The sequence below is a fragment of the Pelmatolapia mariae genome, linkage group LG10_11 (genome assembly GCF_036321145.2).
Source record: "Pelmatolapia mariae isolate MD_Pm_ZW linkage group LG10_11, Pm_UMD_F_2, whole genome shotgun sequence".
Classification (NCBI taxonomy): Eukaryota; Metazoa; Chordata; class Actinopteri; order Cichliformes; family Cichlidae; genus Pelmatolapia; species Pelmatolapia mariae.
The window spans coordinates 60618453-60640983 of record NC_086236.1 but is presented as its reverse complement, the minus strand read 5'-3'; the positions used below and the strand labels follow the sequence as shown (position 1 = coordinate 60640983).

At 40.6% G+C, this 22531-nt stretch overlaps 2 protein-coding genes across 4 annotated transcripts; one reads left to right on the top strand and one right to left on the bottom strand.

Annotated features, from left to right (window-relative positions):
- The first annotated feature begins 2239 nt into the window (after positions 1 to 2239).
- On the top strand, positions 2240 to 9384 carry si:ch73-54f23.4 (zinc-binding protein A33). 3 transcript variants are annotated; one of them, XM_063485420.1, is made up of 7 exons: positions 2240 to 2406; positions 2591 to 2699; positions 2966 to 3061; positions 3234 to 3467; positions 3950 to 3972; positions 4138 to 4253; positions 4342 to 9384. In XM_063485420.1, exons 2-7 carry the CDS (start codon positions 2634 to 2636, stop codon positions 4893 to 4895), a joined length of 1089 nt encoding a protein of 362 aa, XP_063341490.1. In that variant the 5' UTR covers positions 2240 to 2406; positions 2591 to 2633; the 3' UTR covers positions 4896 to 9384. The 3 variants fall into 3 exon arrangements, with proteins under 3 accessions (XP_063341490.1, XP_063341491.1, XP_063341492.1); XM_063485421.1 differs by having other exon boundaries at positions 2240 to 2526; positions 2625 to 2699; XM_063485422.1 differs by lacking the exon at positions 2966 to 3061.
- si:dkeyp-77h1.4 (uncharacterized) lies at positions 6192 to 21713 on the bottom strand. Its single transcript, XM_063485419.1, has 11 exons — positions 21455 to 21713; positions 16641 to 16706; positions 16444 to 16464; positions 16064 to 16339; positions 14169 to 14289; positions 13867 to 14042; positions 13474 to 13616; positions 12232 to 12379; positions 11236 to 11417; positions 11043 to 11135; positions 6192 to 10327 (listed from the first exon to the last, which is right to left on the bottom strand). Exons 1-11 carry the CDS (start codon positions 21483 to 21485, stop codon positions 9644 to 9646), a joined length of 1941 nt encoding a protein of 646 aa, XP_063341489.1. The 5' UTR covers positions 21486 to 21713; the 3' UTR covers positions 6192 to 9643.
- Positions 21714 to 22531: the final 818 nt, after the last annotated feature.

The following is a 22531-nucleotide window of genomic DNA, read 5'->3' as shown; positions in this document are numbered from 1 at the left end:
GAAACTTTTGGTTCTAATTGAGAGAGGTATGACTGTAGACACTCTGTTTAGAACAGTGTCTACAGTCATCTGTAAAACACAGTGGAGGCTGTGTCATGTTTCAGGACTGCATTTCAACTACTGGTGTTTGGGATCTGGGAAATTATGAATCCAGAAAAGTATAGCCATTCAATATCATCTAGAAAACATCTCAATTGACACTACTTTAATTTTTAGTATGACAGTGATTTCAAACATACTGCCAGTGCATTGAAAGCATAAGCAAAAAAGCAAACAAACAAAAAAACACACAATGGAACACTATCAGTCAGAGATTGGCCTCCCCAGAGCCCAGGCCTCAACATTATTGAAACAGTGTGGGATCATCTTGACAAAGAGTAGAATAAAAGGCAGGTAACATCCAAAGAAGAGATCTGAATGAACTTAAAGAAGAGGAAAACTAATCCAAAAAGGCTTCTCAATTACAGGACAGTTGGCCTCAGAGAGTTCTGGCTGTGCTGAAGAATAAAGGTGGTCATACCTTTTTACATGCATATTAATCATCAAGCTTATTAGAATTCTTGTTTCCAAATTTCCATTTATGTCTGCATGTTTTTACACAAAACATAGCGAAGTTAGGGATGGCTCACAACTTTTGCACAGTGCTCTAAAACTATTCTCTTCCTGAGCATTAAAATCAAGTTGCATAGGTCCTTCAAACATTTGTGCCCATGACAAAATATTTTCCATCTGCAGGAGTGGAAACTTCGGCCCCATTGGGGAAGTAAGTTGAGCCTCTTAAGCGCATATTTTTGAAGACCTGTTATGCAGACTTGGATCAACTTTCTGGTTGCAACTTATAAAAGTATGTAGTCACTGAAAGGAACAGTGTAGGGCAGAAAACCAAAATATGGGTTTACCTTGGCCCAGTCTCCCGTAGCCTGAACTTTTCTCTCTGGCCTATGAGGAGTAATCCAAATGTGAATTCCTGCAAATCAAATTTCCTCATATTGTTCCTCCTCATCTCTCTCTCTCTTTTTGCACTGGGGTTCTGCTGAACTCCCTTAGATATGTCTCCCTGCCATTTTCTGTGCCCGATGTCCCAAACTTGGGTTTGACATAGTATCCTCTCTTGTGTAATTAGTCCCTTGTTTTCTGCATGGTGGGAACTTCTCGGATTTTTCTAAATGTATAAATAAACATATAGAGGAGACGCAAATCCCTGGGAGGAATGTGTTAGGGAGGGCATCCAGAGGAAAACCCATACCAAATCAAATATGTGCAGATTTCAAGCTTTTATAAATACACATTTAGAGAAAGAAAAGTTCCACATGAACAAATGCAAGCATCAGATGTCTTTTATTTCTTTTAGTATAAAGTATTAGACATATATTATTATTAGTAGTTTTTTTTCTATGTATTAAGCATTATCTGTATTAGTATTGTAACACAATAGTTTGTGAAACTAGACCTGATTTATTAGGAATCGATCACAATGGTGATTAAAAAGCTCATGAAACATCCTTTTATATTCTAAATATCTAAATTTGATAGCCAGCAATGCTTTACAGCTACTTTTATCCTCAGTCAAGAGTTACATAGCATGCATGCGCGTCAAGAGTCTGCATTTTATTAAATCTCCCTGTTCCCTCCACCTGCCGCATGCTGCGGTGCACTGAATTTTCTGCTCAACCTTAGTTCAGCACAGTCACTGGCCAGCACCCAGCACCATGAATTATAGATGAAGAACATTTTGCAGAGATGCTGCTTCAGTGCACGTAGCCCACAGCCAGATCCCTGAGTGTGTGCGGGGGAGTTGATGGGGTGTGGGTGAGGCAGTGAGATTAAAAAAAAAAAAAAAGTTTGGATAAGTGGACAGGCTGGAGGGAAGTTTATTTATTTATTTGTTTGTTTTTTTAAGACAGAAAGTGAGAAGAAGCAGTGGGGCGCAGATAGTGTTTCTCCAAGGGCAGGGAAACGCTGACTGCACATTTCAAGATGCCACCCTTTGCAGTCGATATAGAACCCGGCAGGGCACCGATAGCGAAACAGCATCTTTTAATGCACCTTCCAGATCAAGCAGATATCAGAGAGCCACCTTGCAAAAATAAACACACACTGTCTCCCTTCCAGGCAAAACAACTGCCGATATGAAACACAATATCTCACTGACTTGCCGCCCCTCTCGTTGTTTCCAAAGACACTGGCAGACAGAAATAGACTCCTCTGTGTCTGCTGCCATAAATCGCTGCTGCCAACCACCCAGCCAGCCAGCCAGCAAGCCCTCCTGGCAGCTCCAGTCATCTGTCTCTTCCACCCCTCCATTTCCTCCCTTACTTTTAATGGAGCCATATTTTCTCGAGTCAGGCTGTGGCTGCTGATCTGTGCTTGTCAATACGTTTCCTCTTGTTAATTTTCTGCTTGGATGTACGTCCTTGTTGCTCTAATAGTCTGACTGTATCTCACTGTTGTTCTCGTTGTACTGGCATGCGTGTTTTCCCTCTCTCGCTCCTTTGCTCTCCCTCCCCATATTGATGTGTTTGTGCTGTATGTCATTAATTTTGTTTCTCTCCTTCTAACTCCATTGTTCGCTCTTATTTCAATTTCACAGAGGTCTTTTTGTTCCTGCTCTGTCCTATACACAGAAAACTGGAATGTACCAAAACCACACTAAAGACACCAACAACAACTGCCAAAAAAGCCTTCTCTGTGGTCAAAAGGTAAGCTTCGAGTTCTATGGTTTCCACCTGCTGCTGTGTTTGGAACAGTTGAGAGCAGATACATTACCTCTTGAACATTCTTTATTTTTAGCTTCCTGTTTTTTTAAACTGTTTGCAGTAGGATTCCTGTTCTCTTTGTATTTTATCTGCAAGGTTATGTCTCCTTTGTGTGTGTGTGTGTGTGTGTGTGTGTGTGTGTGTGTGTGTGTGTGTGTGTGTGTGTGTGTGTGTGTGTGTGTGTGTGTGTGTGTGTGTGTGTGTTACAGGAAAAGCTCATCCAGGCTATTAAAAGAATCAAGCATGAGGTAGATGAGTGCAGAGAAGCAGAAAGAGAGACATACATAGAATCAGTGGAAGTAGAGGTACCATCCCCGCCTTATTCATTATCTTTTATCTCTTTTTACACACAATTATTTTAGTTTATTGCAGACTAATTGAGTGTGCTGAAGCCAGCATTGGTTAAACACAGAAACCCTTCAGTTTGACGTACACACTAAATTGCTTTCTTTCCATTTTCCCTGATTTATCTTTCAGAACAGGTTTGATGACCTAGAAAGGGAAATCAGAGCAGAGTTTCAGAACCTCCACCGCTTCCTGGATGAGGAGGAGTGGAGGGACCTGGAGCGACTGAGGAGGGAGAGACAGAAGCAACTGAAACAGCTGAAGGAGAGAGAGAAGAAGATAGCGGGGCAAGGGCGAGACCTGGAAAAAGCCATCGCAGTGCTCAACAACAAGCTGACTGAGGAGGACAGTCCTAAGCTGATCAAAGTGAGGAAGAGTGTCACTGAATAAGAAGACACGACGTGTGATTGTTAATTAATCTTGGGTTTTTATTAGCTCGACTCTAATTATACTCTGCAAAGCTGTGGTGTGTTGATAGGCAGGGTTTATGTGTGCGGTGAGGAGCAGCAGCAATACAGTGCTTTATCTAGAGCCACTGTTTTCCACCCTGCTCCTTTGACACACTTGCCTTAGAGTAAAAATAACTTTCTATAATTGTTCATCCTCTTTAAACACTTTCACAGTTAGAGAATGCATGTTTACAAAGGGCCACCCTTACACAACACCACTTTACTGGCACTTATTTGATCAATAAGTATTACATTAGATTTGATTGATTTGATTAAAAAGCAGTTTCTCATTTAGGAAACAAAAAGCCAAACAGCAGACATGTGTCCAAATACAAAGCTTTCCATGAGAAAAGTTGTTATGTTGTTTTAACTAATCCAGGCTGAATTCTTTTCTTGTAGGAAATTCAAGATCTCATTAAAAGGTACGTTTTCTCAATAGCGTGACTTTAGTAAGTAATCTGAATCTTGACATTGCCTCTTAACTCATTTATCCTGTGTGTATGGAAGTTTGGCATCAGTTTGCCTCTGTGAGACTGTCTCAGAGATGGACCTCCTACCATTCAGTCCTTCCTTCTGTGTCCTAACAGATCTCAGGTCAGCTTTGTTCTCCCAGCGGAGGTGGACACAGAGGTTCGCTCTGGCCAGTTTGTCGGTCCCATCCAGTACAGAATATGGAAACACATGAAGAGCTGCCTCTACCCAAGTATTTCCATACAATGTCATTCATTCGATGCAATACACGTGTGAATAAGCAGCAGCAGTCACTGTCCTCAATCTGTTTCTGTTTCTAGATATTACATCAGTGACCTTTGACCCTGAAACAGCACACCCGAATCTGACTCTCTCCCAGTCCTGCACTTCAGTTTGGTTCGATGAGGATAAAGACACAAAAGACTTCCAGGCCAACCCGCGGCAGTTTCACTATTACTACTGCTTGCTGGGCCGTGAGGGCTTCACCACGGGGCGACACTACTGGGAGGTCGAGGTTGGGGGCAAGACGGCGTGGAGATTGGGTGTGGCAAGAGAAGACGTCCCAAGAGGGGAGATGTCTGCCACAGGCACCTCCAACGGCCTGTGGACCTTGGCACTGAAGAGCGGCTCTATCCTAGCCTGCACTGACCCAGACCCGATAAAGATCAAGGTGTCGCTCTGCCTCGTCCGCATTGGCGTGTTCTTGGACTGTGAAAAGGAGGAGGTGACTTTTTATAATGCCCTTACCATGGCACCAATCTACACCTTCTCCATGGGCACTGTGGAGGTACCTCTGTTTCCCTTCTACAACCCATGTGACACAGATTATGGAAAGAATACAGCACCACTGAACATCTTTATCCCTTCCCTATAAGAAGCTGTTCAGCTGGAACCGAACATTAAGACATTTGCAGAATTAATTGACAATGATTTCATCACGATTTTTCATTTTTAAAGCACCTCTCCAACTGGATTACTTAACATCTTACTCAAAAGTATAATAGCTAGTCAAAAATAAAATTAATAGTTGCTACAGTGATTCTATTATGTCTCCCGTTATAAGATGAAGAAAGTCCCTCTCATTGATTATGCACTTATTTCCTGGTAAAAGAGGGTTTAAATGGAAAAACTCAGTTTATGAAATAAACACAGGTCACTGCTTCTGTAACTTTCCTTCACTCTTGTAGGTAGTCATTTGCAGCCATCCTGGACCTCACTATCCACAGCAGGTGTAAACAGAGCTGTGATGTTCTTACCTTTGGCCTACATATAAATAGCTCTGTGTCCTGTGTCCTGGGGCAGCTATGGAAGCTCAAAATGCACCAGAGGGGATTAATGTGGTCAGAAAGTGACACGTGTTCCCCACAACAAATTACGGCTGACATTGTGTGAGATAGCTCTCCGCTTGGTGGGATAGCCCTGAGACGGCACTGTCCTTCTGAAAGGTTGTTAATCGCAGAGAAAGAAAAACTACGACAGCAAGACAGCAGATGTCATAATCTTTTGTTTATTCTTAGTATTCCTTTAGACATGAAATAAAGATATTGTCTTTACAAAACATCTGTGTGAAGTGTTGTGCAAAAAGGGAGTACAGAGAGAGAGAGAGAGAGAGAGAGAGACCATGTGGGACATCACACCACAACCAGGCCAGGAGCAGGAATTAGAGAGGATCAGAGCAGAGACAACTCACATAGTGCAAGGAGTACCAGTGGTCTTAAAAGTGGTGGTGGGGTTTTCTAATCAGAGGTGGGTATGAAACCACAATCCCTCTGGCACCAATTAGCTGTAATAACTCTTCCTTCCACTCACCGTCTGCCTCTCTCACACTCATACTCACTCTAAGTGGCTTTCTATTGCAATCACTGACAGCACACAGTGGTGGCGTTGTGTGAAAAATGCAGTTTTAGCCACCTCTCATTAACCACTCACAACAACATAACCCAAACCCACACAAAGCTTTGTCATTCATCTGCTGCTATCATGAACTCACTCACCATCTCCAAACTAACCCATAGACACTGTTAATGGAAACACGCTTTGCTTGTATGCTGCCTACAATTAAATCAGACTCTTTTCATCTCTTTTAGAGCCCAACCAACAAAAGAGTTTAAAGACCGGAAGTAATACTTGGTGTGTGTATATATATATATATATATACTTGGTATATATATATATATATATATATATATATATTTTTTATTTTTTTTTTTGTCTAGAGTCAGATCAGCTTTTTTAGCGTTCCAAACATTGATCCTTGAATCTGCTATTTACCAGAAGGCTACCAGATGCTGACAACTGTGGTTGCAAAAAGGCATAAGGTCCTATAGAAGTCTATAGTAAAACAGCTTTCTGGGTTGACCTCTGTAAACACTTCCCTGCTGATTTTATGACTCAGTCACAGATTTTGAGTAATACTGAAGAAAAATCTTTCTGGTGATATATCGGTCAGGCTCTAATCACTTTGATCACACACATTTCTTTCACATTAACACATCTTAGGTTAGCCGGCAATTTTTGCTTTGTTCATTCAGGTGTGCAAACTGCATATTCTGTATCAGTGAACATCCTCCTCACTAAAATGGTGCCATTAGGATGTGGCTAACGACAGAGCACAGGCCAACTATCCAATATACATTTTAGGCACTAAAACAAAGACAAAGAGTCACTTGAATATCTCAGAGTTACAATACGTTTTTACAATATTCTTGTGGCTTCCATCACATTCACACTCATGATTTAAACACTGCACTTTTTGTTTTTTTCTCTTCACACTGCAAGACGACTGAAGCAGGCACATGGATACTTTGCTCACAACAAATGGAGAAGCACACATAAGAGTTTCCTTTCTGTACAAACTCCCTGTGCATAGATTCAGCACACGTTCGCTCATAAATCACACGCGCACTTATAGATACGTGCATCATAGGCATACGGACTTTAAAACACACACAACGATGGCGACATTAAAAACACCACTCCTGTATTCGCGCACACTGACACAACGTCTGGACGATAGAAGCGGAACATGTCGTGGGCATGCTGCAGTCAATGCTGTAAATGACACTGGTTAAACATTATTAATATGTAAATAGTGTGAGAGATACGGTGTGCTGACAGCAGCGGATAATAACTGGTCTAAAATGGGCTAATACAGTCTCGATGGGAATTTACAATATTTGGAAGTTGATTTAGTTCAATACATTAGTGAATATTAGTATATATAGTATGTTTGTGTATATTTATATATTTATATATATATATTTATATATTAGATTTAAGTTTGTAGAGAAATTTAAATGATTTTCTTTTTTTAATATTAAGTATGACACATTAAAAACATTCAGCCTCATGGTGGGGAGGGGTTACACTTGCATACACATGCAGTATTTACAAGGCTGGAGTCCATGTTTGCGTTTTACATGTGTGTCTGTATTTGTGTGTATCTATATGAAGAGCTTTGTTAGTACTGCCAAATAGCGTTGTGGTTCCCACACAGATCCAGGCTGGAGAGCAGGCGTATACGTCTTTGTACACATGTTACATTAAAAGACCTTTGTCCATGTGTAATACATCTGACTTATTGATGCTGTTAACCCATCTAATGCTGAGGCACCTTAAGTTTATTTTTGTATTTTTGTATTTTGTATTTTTTTTAATTTTAGTTTATTTATTCTGTTGCTCTTGGTATCAAATCTGACATCTAAATCTAGCTCATTTTATGGCTTTTTCAGATGCTGACAAAACACCTCATATTCATTTACTCATAAGAAAACTCTTTTAGTAAGGAAAGCTATAAAGAAAGGCCAGCTGACTGTATACGGATCTACTTTTAGTTTCCCTACATTCCTCTGACCATTTGATCCAACATGCTTTTTTGATGGTTTCAGTACATCAAACATTGACAGTCACTGGTTTGCCACCGGTCAGTTAAAACATGAAGTAGAGACGTGCACATTAAAACGAATCTGCACACCTCCTCTTTACCATAAGTACCAAAAGAGTTTCAGCTGAAATTGCATTGAGTGGACATCCTGAATACCAGGTCAGCTCTACACAGACAGTGTCATGGATTCGGTGAAGGCTTCATACTGCTGGCTTTTGAAGCCAGTGAGGCATAAATATTTTGTTTCTGCCAAGTTTTACAGCATTTATGTAAGCGAGCAAAAATGAAAGCAAGCAAATGAAAGCAGAATGAGGGAGAAGAAGAAAGGGGCGTGAGGATAAAGAAAGGAAGGAGAAGTGAAAGACCTCCACTGAGGCTAAAATCCCCTCTACATAATGCATGATTATCTCCGAATTAGTCTCGCAGTTTTTATTTGTGACGATATGGGGTGAAATACAAAAAATGCTGAGGAATTTTTTTTTCAAAAGTCCCTGGATCCAGATTTGGATGACATTCAATAACTGATCACTTCTAAGACGGACCAAGCCCAGCTCTTCTAAAATTGTCACATGAATCCACTAATAGCTTTTGTAAATTAATCAATCAACCAAATCAGTCATATAGCCTCCTTGGTGGTCGTAGTAACAAAAAAAGAAGAGTGAACAAGGGCAAAGGAAAAAAGAAGGTGGTGATAACAGCAGAGGAAAGAATGAAGGAAAAAAGAGCATAAGAATCATGTTCTAACTATGTGAACTTACCACTTTGATTTTATATTTCATACTGCAGGCACGGGGTGGTCCCTTTAAGCTGCTGGAAGTTTTAGCTGTTGTGAGTTTCCCATTAAACTGTAAGAGTGCTGGGATTTTTATGGAGCTACGGGGAAATCCAGATCAAAGACAATAAAGTGGATGATCCGGACTTGAGGGATCAGCCCGCAAAACACAATTTAATCGTCTGAAATTTCCACTGGGATGTGTGAATCTCAATCTCAAAGACTAGAAATAATGTGGTTAGTATTTTTAGTATAAGTATGCGTGCGTGTATGGTTAATGCGATAATGCACTGTGGATGTTTCTAGAGGACTGGCTCAAGTGAATGAAATCCAAAATTGAGCTATGTATAAAACTTCACCAGCAGTGTGATCTGATGGGGTTTTTAGTTCATTTTGATGATATCGGTGCCATCACATATTTTAAGAGGCTTAAGATGACACCAGCTGAAAGATTTTATCTGCTTCATCCATGTGCTGTTAGAGGAACAAGCGTCAAAATGAGAAATGATGGTTAGTTAGGGTCAAATAAGCTGTTGTAGTGAGCTGTTTCAATGAAATGTCGTAAACCTTTTAGGATACTTTAGAAAAAGACCTCATGTGGAGTAAACATTTTAGTTGTAAACTCTGCAAAGGGTTGAACTTGCAGTTTGGCAGTTTAACTTTAAAAATGAACAGAAAAACAAGGCTGCGAGGCGTGTACAACTAAAATGTTTAACAATCAAAAGCCACGTTTGTTATGTGAAGTGTTTCTGAGCCAGAAAGTCTCAAAGGTTTAAGTGTTAGTTATAGATAAGTGAGATTATCAAGGTAATACTGTGTTCAGGCATTAGACATGTTAAATCGAGGTCCTCGCCCCAGCTGCAGTGGTTTCCTCATCATTTGGTAAGGGGTGTTCGATTGTCTACAGTAGTGGTGAGCGGTGGAGAAGATCTGTGGGGCTTCCTTTGTGTTTTTGAAGGGGCACTTCTCAGGTGGTAGTAGTTGAATCCTCAGCTACGGTGCCATCTTTGCCCGCCTCCAATATGGCACCACTAGCTTTCAGCTCCACTTCAGGGGTTTTAGGAGCGACTGCTTTTGGAGCTGAGCCTTTGATAATATCAGCGTGATCCGGGCTCAGTTTGGAATCCGGTCCAGGCTCGGGCGTGCCGTTGGTAATAGGTTCTGGTGTGGTTGGCTTGGGGTGTTCAGGGGTGGGAGTAAGGGCACTCTTACTCTCAGGTGTTGGAGTGGTGGCTTTGGGAACAGCTTGTTTAGGCTCTGGGCTTGGGCTGGGCGCAGGTTTTTTATCAGCCTGGGGTTCTGGGCTCGGGGCTGGACTAGGTTTAACATCTGCTCCTTTGGGCACATCCAACTTTTCCTCCACAGGTTTATCAGGAGTTTTCTTGGTCTCAGGGGCTGGGGTCACTTTAGTTTCAGGTACAGGACTGGGCTTAATTTCCACAGCTGGTGGAGCACTTGGCTTGGATTCGGCAGCAGGCGGAGGACTTGGTTTGGTTTCAGGAGCAATAGAGATGCTTACAGCCTCAGAGTCAGGGATTTGATCAGGGGCCTCAGTGTCAGTGTCCAGGGGGAGAGCAGTGTTAAAGCCAACGCCAGAGTCACTGGTCTCTAGATTACCAACTCCGACTTCTTTAGAGGAAACCTCGAGACCCTGAGGGTAGGAAGACAAGGTCAAGCAAGTTTGTTTGTGTCTATTAACAACAAATTGATTCAAAGTTGCATTAGATATAAAAAGGGGATATAAAAAGGCACATATACAAAAGATTTAAAACCACAAAATAAACTGGAAGATAATAATAAGCTAAAATCGAATAAAATAGGAGAGTACATGTCACAGCGAAGCTACAGTGCAATGCAAGGTTTTAACAAATGTAACTTAAGGTAAGGTGTAAAACGCAGTGGCAAAGAAATGTTTTCAGCCTTGATTTAAAAGAACTGAGAGTTTGGGCAGGCCTCAGGTTTTCTGGGAGATGGTTCGAGAGATGTGGCGCATAAAAACGGCAAAGCTCAAAGATGCTTTGACATGTTTGGCTGTTTGTTTGCTTGACCTATCCCAAAAGACCTGAGGAGTCAGAACGGCTCATAACACAGCAGCAGATCAGAAAAGTATTTTGGCCCTGAATCATTCAAGCCTTTGAAAATCATAGTGATAGTATAAAATCCATTCTTCGTCAGATAGGAAGCCACTGCAAAAATCTGAGACCTGGACTGACGTGATCCGCTTTCTCGATCTTAGTGGGGACTCTAGCAGTAGCGTTCTGAATAAGCTGCGACTCTCTGTAAACGCTTAGAACAGCATAAGAGTTGAGACATCATTAGAAACCTCAGTGACTCAGTTTTAAGTGGGAAATAACACATTTCCTTACTTTAATATCCACCTCAGTGCTCTGTGACTTCTCCGTGTTGTCAGCCTGGGAATGCTTGGATTCCTCGCTCATTTTGGTGATGTTCTTGACCACCTTTGAAGACGTACACAGAGCAGAACTTGTCATTATATCCGAGCACACTCTATCCTTATGCTCTTCATCACATTGTCAGTAGTGTATTTTTTTCTCCAACCTGTCTGAAGGCCTCTCCTTCCTCCTCTTTTCCAGCGTTCTGGGCAATCTTCTCCAGGGCGGCAGCCCTCTTGGCCCTTTTCTTCACTTTGATCAGACAGGACAGCAGGCAGACCAGCAGAAGGAAAGCCAGCAGGCCCAACAGGGCTATGATGGCCACATACAGTGTCTCCAGCTTATAGGCTACAAGGACACACGGCAGAAAAGAGGAGATATTAATATTTCAACCGACTTCTCATTGATGTGTTGAAATTCTATTGCATACAGAAGACAAATTCCAGAAGTTTTCAGCCCTCATGACTTCATAGGTACAGGAGATAACCACATGACATTTTAAGGGCTGAATTGCACATTTAATTTTAAAAAGCTTAAATGGCTTAAATTCACACCTAAATTCACAATCTAAGCAAAAATGAGCAAAAATGTATTGCCTATGGTGACTTATCGTTCTCCGATAATTCACTGGAGAAAAGTTTTAAAAGATTATATTTTGGGTAAACTTTAAAGGGTCATAACATCACGTGGAAGAGGTGGCTGGTAAAAACAGGGTAAGGCATATGAAATGTCTAATTTCTACATATTTTTAAACATTTTTACTTTTATTAAACACTTGTGAAATTAAGATCACATCCACGGTTAACCATTTATGCTTCTATGCACACCTATGGTCAACCTAGAATTACCAACTAACATAACAGTCATCCAAAGACAGTCTTCACAGTCTTCTAATTTAAAGTCATGTTAGAAATGTTATCATTGAGGGCTTAAAAATGCAGGAAAATAAGGTGAATCAAAAAACACCAAATTTGAATTTACAAATTTTGAACTTGAATTTTGAAGCCAACATTTTGCATGACTTTAAACAAATCAGCTCCCTTTGTAGGGCTCAGCTAGGGGGATTTTTCAGATCCAGTGCATTTTAGATGGAATGACCTTTTACCAGCATAAACAGCAATACAACCCAGTCTATTAGTGTTTTCCCCCACTCCTTGCTTACGTTTCATTTCCAAGAAGACAGTAGACACAGTGAAATTCTGTAGGTCCTTAATCGTGAACAGGCCTTCATCTTTATCATTGACGTCATCCAGAATGACCAGTGAGCCCTCCAGAGACAGACGGTTCTCGAAACCCAGCTCTGTTTGGGCCTAGAGTAAAAAAACAAACATTTTCACACTTGGTATCAAATACAGAAATCCTGATTAGAGCAATAAACATTAAACATGACTGACTGATGAGAAATGGAATACAAACCTATCCATACTGACTGATACAAGGATTTAGCTCTTAAGTAACATAAACAACACACACAGTCTGTTAGAAGCATTTATCAGCTATAAAACAGCCTGACCTTCAGCACAGGAACTTAGAAAAGCTGCAATTATTCAGCAGGTTACAAATAATGAGAAGAAGAATATGGGTAAATGTCGTAAACAACAAGAGGCACACATAATTACAATAGCAGTTATGAAATTTGCTTTTACAATATGTTTGAAAAATGAATGCTTTTTTATGCTTTTGTACATAATAACATGTATATATTTTTATATTATACACCACAATATAGGGTATAATTTGTAAATGGCAGCTAGTGTGTAGATACAATACCTGTGGATAAAAAATAATCAGCTGCAGCTTTTAATCTTTGAATTCAGGTGTATAAAATCAAGGACCGACTCATGCAGTCTGCCTTTACATATAGAGTGAATATAAATCCCATTAATCGTGTTGTATTAATACCTATATATTAGCTCAGTTTTAATTATTAAAGCTAAAGCCAACCTGTTAACATTATTAAATTAAAGTGGATGTTTATGCTCATTTCATGCTCCATATTTTTTTCTGGGATTAGTTGTTTGGTATGACTCTTAGTTCAAAATAATCCTTATTTATCTGATACTCATAGGGCAGCCACTTAGACCCCCCCCCCCCCCAGGACTAACTAACACCATCAGTATGTGAAGATGTTCCCTACAATAACAGTTTTAAACAGCAGGTGGTTGGGTTTGCTGTGTTTCTGAGACGATGAAAAGAAATTCCCTTTCACTGAAATTATACAAATTTTAAAAAAGCCTTAAATTGAAAGATTACACATGCTGACCTTATTTACTAACTTAAGCCATGTTTAAAATCAGCATCCACATTTGTAACAGTATATGGCAGAAAACAAGGAACAGAAATGACGTACAAAAATGAAAGAGTCATAGCTGGACTATAGTGGGGGAAAAAAGGCTCTAATTACAGGTGTAAATTCTCCTTTGTCCAGCAGCAGGCGCAGTGTGGAGTCACTCTTGGGGCTGTAGTAGAGGTACACCATGGAGCTGTTGAGTATCAGGTTGATCTTCAGTTTGTTACCGCGTTGCAATTTCACAAACTCTTTGTGCTCTGAGACACAAAGAGGCAGAATAGAAGGAGGGACATTTGATAAATAAATCACAAGTCTGTTTACAGCTCCATGGATCATCTGAAATGCATCAGCCCGCAGGAGCCCATTAATGTTTCCGTCTTTAAAAAGCCATTATGGCAGCATAAAAACTAGGGGGGGAGGGGGGGTGTGTGTGTTAGAAGCTCATTTAAAACAAGCCAAGTGTAGGAGAAGAACATAGGCATGAGGTGTCTTCATATGTGCTCTCACCTTTGACATTGAGACAGACTTTCTGTTCAATACCACCTTTGTTATCCCTGACAGTGTAGCTACCCTCATCTGCATCTGTAACACCGCTGAGGGTGACATAAGAACCACCGGCGCTGACGCGACCCTGATAGCGCTCCGGTGATGTCCCTGCAGCAGTCAGCACCACCAAACCTGGTCTGCAGGAGGGAAAGTCAAAGAGGAGGAGCTTTTTCTCAACCTTTCCTGTTACCTCTGTCTCACTGAATGTACATCAATGTTGCAAAATGTCATTACATATTCTCTTGGGTTAAAATATCACCTACTTAGATGTCTCCCTGGCCTCTGTAGCTCTGGGTCTGTATTCAAGGGTGATGGGAGGATTCACCCCCGACAAATGAATACTGAATTTGTCTCCATATTTAACCATCTGTTCAACGGTGCAATCTAGAAGATAAAAGCGGAGAAAAACACTTGATTAAGTGGACAGAAAACTGTCTGAAATTTTCACAGAGATGAGCAGAGACAGAGTGACAGTTTATTTGAGAAGGGAGTAAAAAAGAATAGGAAGGATGATGTGACAGATGCTGCAAAAAGAGGACAAAGGATCCAAAAATATCAGAGTTACAGGAATGAAGGGGTAGTAATACAAACCAAATAAAGTGAAAGACAGTAAAGACGAGATAGCGACAGGACACCAGAAGGTGGGGAAGGAGAGCGGAGTGGGTTGGTGGTAAAAGAGCTGCATAATTACTGCAGGGCAGCTTCACTCTCTACACACATACCTCTTCATCACTTGACTTCACATTTACTCTGTCCATATGGTACACAGCGCTGCGCTACGGTCGCTTTTATCAATATTGGGTTTGAGCCCACCACTCCTCCTCCCAGCCCAAAATGGCTCCTTTACATTTGTGTGCAAGTCTAATCTCTACAGAGTCAACATTGCTGCAACTTGTAATTCTCACAGGACAAACAGGATGTGCTAACAGTAGGTTTATTAAGCTGCTGAAATTATTATTGAAAGCACAAGTAGTAGCAACAGCAAGATATACCTAGTATCAAAAATCTGTATTAAAGGTATTAAGTGGGGATAAGAAGGCGTGTCTGTCTGTGTTTTGGAAATATTAACAAATTGTATGTGACTAATCGTCTTTGACGATGTTCAGATGCTGTTTTAGAGCACTAGTAAAAACCTGTAGTAATTGTTTTCTGCATGACTTTATCGGTCTCTCACATCATCGTGGAGGAATTTGGCCCACTATTCTTTACAGTGTTGCTTCAGAGCATTGAGGTTTGTTGGCATTCATTTATGCACCGCAGTATTTTAATAACATTGAGGTCAGGACATTGACCGGGCCATTGCAACAGCTTGATTCTTTTCTTTTTCAGCCATTCTGTTGTAGATTTGCAGCTGTGCTTGGGATCATCGACCTGTTGCTTGAACCAAGCTTCACCTAAGCTTTAGCTATCAAACAGATTGACTTTAGAGAACTTTGGTATACAGAGGAGTTCATGGTCAGCTCAACCACTGCAAGGTGCCCAGGTCCTCTACCAGCAAAACAAACCCAAATCATCATCCCTCCACCACCATGCTTGAAAGTTGGCACGAGGTGTGTTTTGATTAGATGCCACCGCAAACCAAAGCCATGCTGCCGTGTTCTATGTAGAGATAAAAGGCTTTCCCCTGGCAACCCTTCCAAACAAGCCATAATTGTTTAGTCTCTTTTAATTGTACTTCATGAAGTTTAACATTTAACATGCTAACTAACTGAGGCCTGTACAATCTGAGATGTAGCTCTTGGGTTTTTTGGAGTGTCTCCGACCTTGGACTGAACTTGTTGAAGCTTGCTCTCTTGAGAAAATTGGCAACTGTCTTGACTTTTTTCCACTTGTGAATAATCTTTCTCACTAATAAACCTTATAATGCTTGTCTGATGTCTTTCCTCCATGGCAGTGTGTTAAACACCTGGATGCTGCAGACCTGCAAACTTCTGCCTTCGAAGAAGCGTTCACACTTACTGATGATCAGTTAATCAAGTGCATTTGATTAGTAGCAGCTTGGTGTTACTCGCCGTCTTAATTCCTAATCAAGTATCAATTATGTTATTATATCAATTATGACAATCAATTATGTGGTTATTACTGTATTTGTAAAAATACAGTAAAAAACAGTATTTAATTCAGGTGTGATTTTGTGGGTTGTCTTGTTATTCTGTACCTCGGACTGTAAGCGACATGCGTTTGACATCGTCTGGCTTCTCTAGATTCTTCACGGTGTACACGCCCTCATCTCCCTCACCCACAGCCTCTATAAGGAGATGGGTGTTGCTGCGGTCAAGTTTAGGCCGACTGTGGACCACTTTGCCTTCCCTCATCAGGTGCACATCCTTTGACCGAGGAGCAGACTTGTTATGAAACGTGACCTCCACATTTTGGGAGGGTAGTAGGATGTGGAAATCCTCTCCGTGGAATAAGGTGTAAGATTCCTCATCAGCTGGTTTTTATGGAGGATAAAGCAAAGAAAGAAACAAACATTAGAGTAAAGCTCACAATATATATGAGACAAATCAAAAAGTATCTCTCAGACACACGTTTTACCTTTTAAGGGGGCAGAAAGAGCTGCAAACAAAGACAAAAGAGCATTAGAGTTAAACTGATATGAGTAATATTTTACAACCTTTTCATCAGTTAAACTTAAATAAAATTTTCTAATTCCTCTTATAGCATAAAATTTACTAATATAACATCTAATTGCATGTTTTGTCAAAAACAAAACATGCTGACAATGGCCTTACCCGTGGTGACCAGAAGGCTAAGCACGATCACTCTGAATGTCCCCATCATAGTCGATTCTTTAGCGTCTGGAAAGAAAAGGGAAGATTAATTATGTTCAGATTAAATCACAATAAAAGCCAAAGGTATTTATTTTCCTTCATACTTGAACATAGTTTATATTTAAGTAGGAAAATTACTTGGATATCATGAAAACTCATTAAGTTCAGTGCCTCAAACAGCAAACATCTAAAACCAGAAAATCAACAAGACAATGATGATTTTTACGAGACCCTGTGGAGGTTTCTGAGTAGAATTTACAGCAATGCTCAGTTGATATTGATGGTTTGAATGGCTGGCTTTCATGCCGACACATCAGAAGCAACGCAACAGGGGGCTGCAGCAAAAATAACCATCCTATGGTGTTTGAAAGCCCAGGAGGACCAGGAGAAAACACCTGCAGTGACCACAGCTTGACAGTGCAGTGTTTAGTAGCACACTAGCTATATACTTTAAAAAGATCATGATAAATTGAAATGTGTACATCTTTGACCTCATAATATATGTATGAATTTGTTTAATTATTTATGTAAAAGAACATCTTTTGAACCTCTAGGCAATACCTCTAAGGCTGAAAGTGCCTTTCCTCTCTTTTATCTTATTCTGTACAGGTAAAAACTTAAATTAGAAAAGATCTAACAGTCCAAAAAAAAAACTGTCTGCGAAGAGACTGTATGCAGGGACTTTTGGAGTCCCTGTATATTCAATTTATCCTTCATTTTCTTGGTTCTAATTACAGGTTTTATACAAAATTGGTGCTTGAAATGCAACTTTTGTTGACAAAATAGGATATAATAGCATACAGTTCTGTATAAAAAAGTCTTGAGCCACCCTTTTTTTCAGAATTCAAGTTTTTTCAATGGTTTTAGTTAGGCTACTTAACACTTATCCTATGACTCAATCCAAGGATAAAAAAGGCACCTAACTCAAGGGATTAGCCAGTGTTGTGTCTCGACATTACAATGTAATAAAGATAATAATAAATGATAGCTATAATAAATAATTTGTTCCCATTTCTTTAATTTTAATCTATAAAACAGCTTATTGCAGCATGACAATGATCCCAAACTCACTGCCAATGCACTAAAAGTATACCTGGGTAGATATCATTCACTGATTGGCCTCCCCAGAGCCTGGATCTCAATCTCACTGAAGCAATGTGGGCCGCTGTGACAGAAAACAGAACAAAAGGCAGCCAGCATCCAAAGAAAAGCTTTTAATGTCCTTTAATAAGTCTGGAGAACCCTTCCACAAGACTACTTAAAGAAATTATAAGAAAGCTTGCCTAAGAGAATTCAGGCTGTATTATACACTGAATTTCACTTTCAAGCCTTTTACAATTCTACTGAAGTACTAAATGACAATTTATGTTTGAATAAATTATTGCCCTTTTTTGTATTTTTGAAGCAAACCATAGAGCACCGAGGGGTTGTTCGAGATTTCTGCTCAGTACTGTACATAAGCTTTAAATCAGGGTTTTAGGTTTATGTTTTAAAGCTTTTCTTAAAGGTCTAACCTGAAGACATTTATTTCTCAGAGAGGCTCTTTCTTGTTAGGAATATGTAAATGTATGGGTCAGTTTCAAGAGCTGCTCATTAATAACATGCCCGAATGTCTGAATGTGACCACAGTATAAAGGTGATCTGGGTAACAGTTCGACTGGTTTTCCCAAAGGAATTTAAAAAAAACAAAACAAGTTCTCTGTTGTGGAAGAATTCAGCTGAAACACTGAAGGGATTATTGTGATGTGAAGTGCCTTCTGCTACACAGAGGCAGCACATCAAGAGAGTTTGTGCGAAAGAGATTTTTGCTGCAGTTTCATTTACAAAGCCCAGGAGGGCCCTGGGAGGGAACACCTGCAGTGCTCACAGTCACACTTAGCAGCAGATAATAAACATGCAGTAAGGATTAAAGTGTCGCTTTGTAACACTGCAGACGTCACAAGACATCCCGTTCCTGCTGGAAGTGATGAAGCATGCAGCCATCTTCACAGAGTCCATAAGGCTTATCATGTATTTCCGGTATGCCGGCCATCTAACTGGCTTTGGAAAATGTATTTCTTCAAAGCCTAATACTAAAAAGGCTCTCGTTGTTCCTTATTATTTAATTACAGTAATTAGCATTTCACAGTGTATTAATCTGACAACCAGAACTGCTGTTACCCAGAAGGCCTCATGCAACCCTCTGCAGTGTGTCTGCCACATTCTCACACAGCACTCTGGGCAGAAAGCCTAAAAGCCCACTGATTTTATTGTATCTGAAATAAAATATGGAACAGAGCTGCGTCACACAGAACACTGTCTCATGGCAAATGAATAAGTGGTGTCCATTCATCACTAAAACTCAAATTACACTGTAATTGTATAACAACAGTCCCCATCTTTGTTTTTCTTCTGCTTGAACCCTTTGTTTGAAGCTGCTGCATCATGCACTGACTGTGACATCTAACTAAAAGAAACCAGACTGACCCTTGAAGAAGTCAGCATTTAATTAATCCAGCAATCTGAGACGTAGGATTGGTTGGCTGTGAAGAGAACGAAAGGGGAACCGTTTGTCCATCTGTTTGCCTCAGCAGTTGGTCTCAGGGAGTCGCAACGGACAATCTGGTGTTTCTGTGCAGGATATGTGAACCACAAAAAATCTAAAATCTTGTTGGGTTTTTTTAAGCGTTTGAAGCGAAACATGAGAAGACGAGGACTGCTTCACTGAGCATGAACATGCATGCACATGACAACACGGGCATTAAGCTATAATATAATCTTATTTATACACTGCCCTGTGGGATGCCAACATAGGCACAGACTAGCATGCCATCTGCCACCCTTGCCTGACTTTCTCTCTCCTTTCCCCAAGCTTCATTCAGTCTTCGTTCCACCTCACTGGCCTCTCCGCTCACTCTCTTTCTGTTTTTTCTTCTGTTTTCTCACTTCTGTCACCATTTTCGCATCTACAGATATTACCTTCTACCACCGTGACCTTGTTCAACTCACCCTGTCCTCTTCAGCTGCCTTCTTTAACTTTCTGTGCTTCTGTTTGACAGCTTGGTATCATTTCTCAGCGTCTCTCCGCTACATTTTGTGTTCTCACTATGACTTTTCTCAACCCGAATCCCATGCCTCCTGTCTCAGGGCAGCTGTTTCATTTGCCACTTTCTCTGAATTTTCTCTGGCTCTCTCTCACTCTCTCTCTTATCGTGTCTCTTTTATCCTCTCCTCCTCCTTATCTTATATAATCCAAGCCAATGCATCCCACTCTGAAATCAAAGCCCGTGCCTGTTCCTTCAAACGCCAAACTCCCTGCTTACGGGAGACACAGTCAGATCTTTGTCCATGGCCTTTAAAGAGGCGGAAATGCCTTCAGTGACTGCAAATGTGGGGCAACTACAAAGCAAACTCTGTCTTTAACCTCCATCATTTCTCCTTCATTTTCACTTAACTCGTTTTCTTTGCACGGGGAACACGGGGTCACGTCCCCCTCGTGCTGAGTAGGCAAGCTAGATCAAGCTCAAGTGAGCTCAAGCAGGTTTACACAGAAATACGTACTGCACCCTGCCTTCACAGAGCTTGGCATTTATAAATCATGAGGCATCAAAAAAAGAAAGAAAGAAACAAAGGAAAAAAGTATTGTTGCATCAAGAGACACATGTGGGAGTGGATGAAAATGGTGCATTTGATTGCATCATACGTCAAACGAGCTTGGAGGTTTCCCCTTCACCAAAAGAAAGAATGGTGAAACATCACTGCAGCTCTACTCTTGTTGAAAAAGAAACAAAACAAATTCAAAAATCTCGTCCAAGCGAAACCAGGGAGTATCATTTTTGAATTTATCTAGTAGAGGAAGCCTGTAGCAGCTGACAACCTATTTTCTTACAAAGCTCGCTGCAGTGAACTAAAGGATGAGACAGGTTTCCACCATATTGCTTGCACCTGTCAGATTCATTAAAATCAATGGACATGAGGGAGGAGCGGGGAGGTGGAGGAGAAGGGAGCTGGTGGAGCTATGTGCAGCATTGACAAACATGGTGGGAGAGGTGATAAAGAAAAGATGTGAGATGTATTCATGGTTAAGATGAAATAATTGTGCAGTGATAGAAAAAAAATGACTGTTTGGATGTGTTGGGTCTTGATGCTGTGCAGCAATGGTCACAGTTTACGAGCAGGACTGCAGGCAGAGGCAAGGCAGAGACAGCCTGTAGGCCAAGGCTTCCTCTCAGAAATGAAGCTATAAACCAAGCTTTTAAGTCTTAACAGAACATTTACCCAATAGACCACACAACTAGTACCATGAGACACTAAAATAAATATATCTATATAATTTCCATATAATGATTATATTACCAGCAATAATTAAATCAATCAAGTATGTATTTGTGTTAAACCTGCTTAGATGAGCCTGCATGTTGTTAAAAATGAACATTTCCCCATCCACAATTTACATTTTTGAGAATTTTAATTGAAACAAGATGAGTAAAAAAAAAAATAAAATATATATATATATATATATATATATATATATTGAGAACAATAAATATCCACAAAGCCCGAGCTCCACGCCGGGACCGTTTAACAGGTAACATATTTTCACACCTTTCCTCGTTCCCAGTAAAGCGTGCAGTTGGTGATAAACCCCGCAGCTCGGAGTCTTATCAGCCACCTCAGAGCCGGGACAGCGCATCAGGCAAAAAACTGCAGAATTTAACCCGTCACGTACCGGCCACGTTTAAGGCACACATTCGTACATGTATGTGAAGAAAAACGGCGCTCTGCAGCGCACCTACCTTTGAGTGGTCGGCTGGAGCTGCGGTGCATTCACGGAGCAGACTGTCGGGATGCTTTCAGAGGTGAAAATCTGTGCGGACGTCGCCTGATTTCTCCCTCGTCGTCTCCCTCCCTTGCAACCTCGCCCCCCTCAAGAGCAGCACTTCACGACTCGGGCTCAACATTTGGAAGATGTTCAGAATATGTCGGGCTCTGCTCCCTCTCGGAGCCACTCGACTCGTGTCGGGAAACACCGGACACCCTTCGTCCGCGAGATACCTATGGTCATCTGACAGCTAGGGGGGGAGGGCATTTAACGAGGTACCAGCCAGGTGACACACGAGGATACTGATAGAGCACAAAGCTGTTTATTGCACAGCATTGTCCACTACACATTCCTGTACATATACTGATCCACTTTAATGTCATTATTAATGTTTTTACTGCATTTAGTAAGCTTTTTTTAAAAACAAACAAACAAACAAACAAAAAAAACAATTATGGTTTTACTTTGTTATATATCGTTGATATGTTTAGATGTACTTAATTTTTTTTTAATAGGCTATATTATCTTTAATTTGAGACATGCTTTTACCTTATTAAAGTATTTGTTGTTTACCTACTTTATCTACCTACTGTTTTTACCACATATTTTTTATACAAACACAAAAAATTGTCCATCATTTCCTCAAACTATTGCTTTGTTTGCTTTTTTGCCAAGAAGATGCCAGAAAACGAAGAGCCACTTATGCCATTTGGGGTCACCACAGTAGGTCATCCATCTCCATCTCACCCAGGTATCCTCTTCTTCCACACCAAACCTCAGCATGTTCTCCTTACATCCACTCATCTTCTTGGTGGTCTTCCTCTTATATTCCTGCCTGTTGGCAGCTCCGTCTTTAAAATCCTTTATCCACTTCACTTTTCCACCTCTCTCCGTTTCATGGTCATGTTTTGCTTCTACTGATTTCTGTACCTCTTCTTTCTGCAGCATACCTCCACATTATCTCTCTGTAGTTAAAACCCTTCCACTCATCACCCTTGTTCTTTAAAGTCAGTATCAATACACATCTCCATTCCTCAGACATCCTCTCACT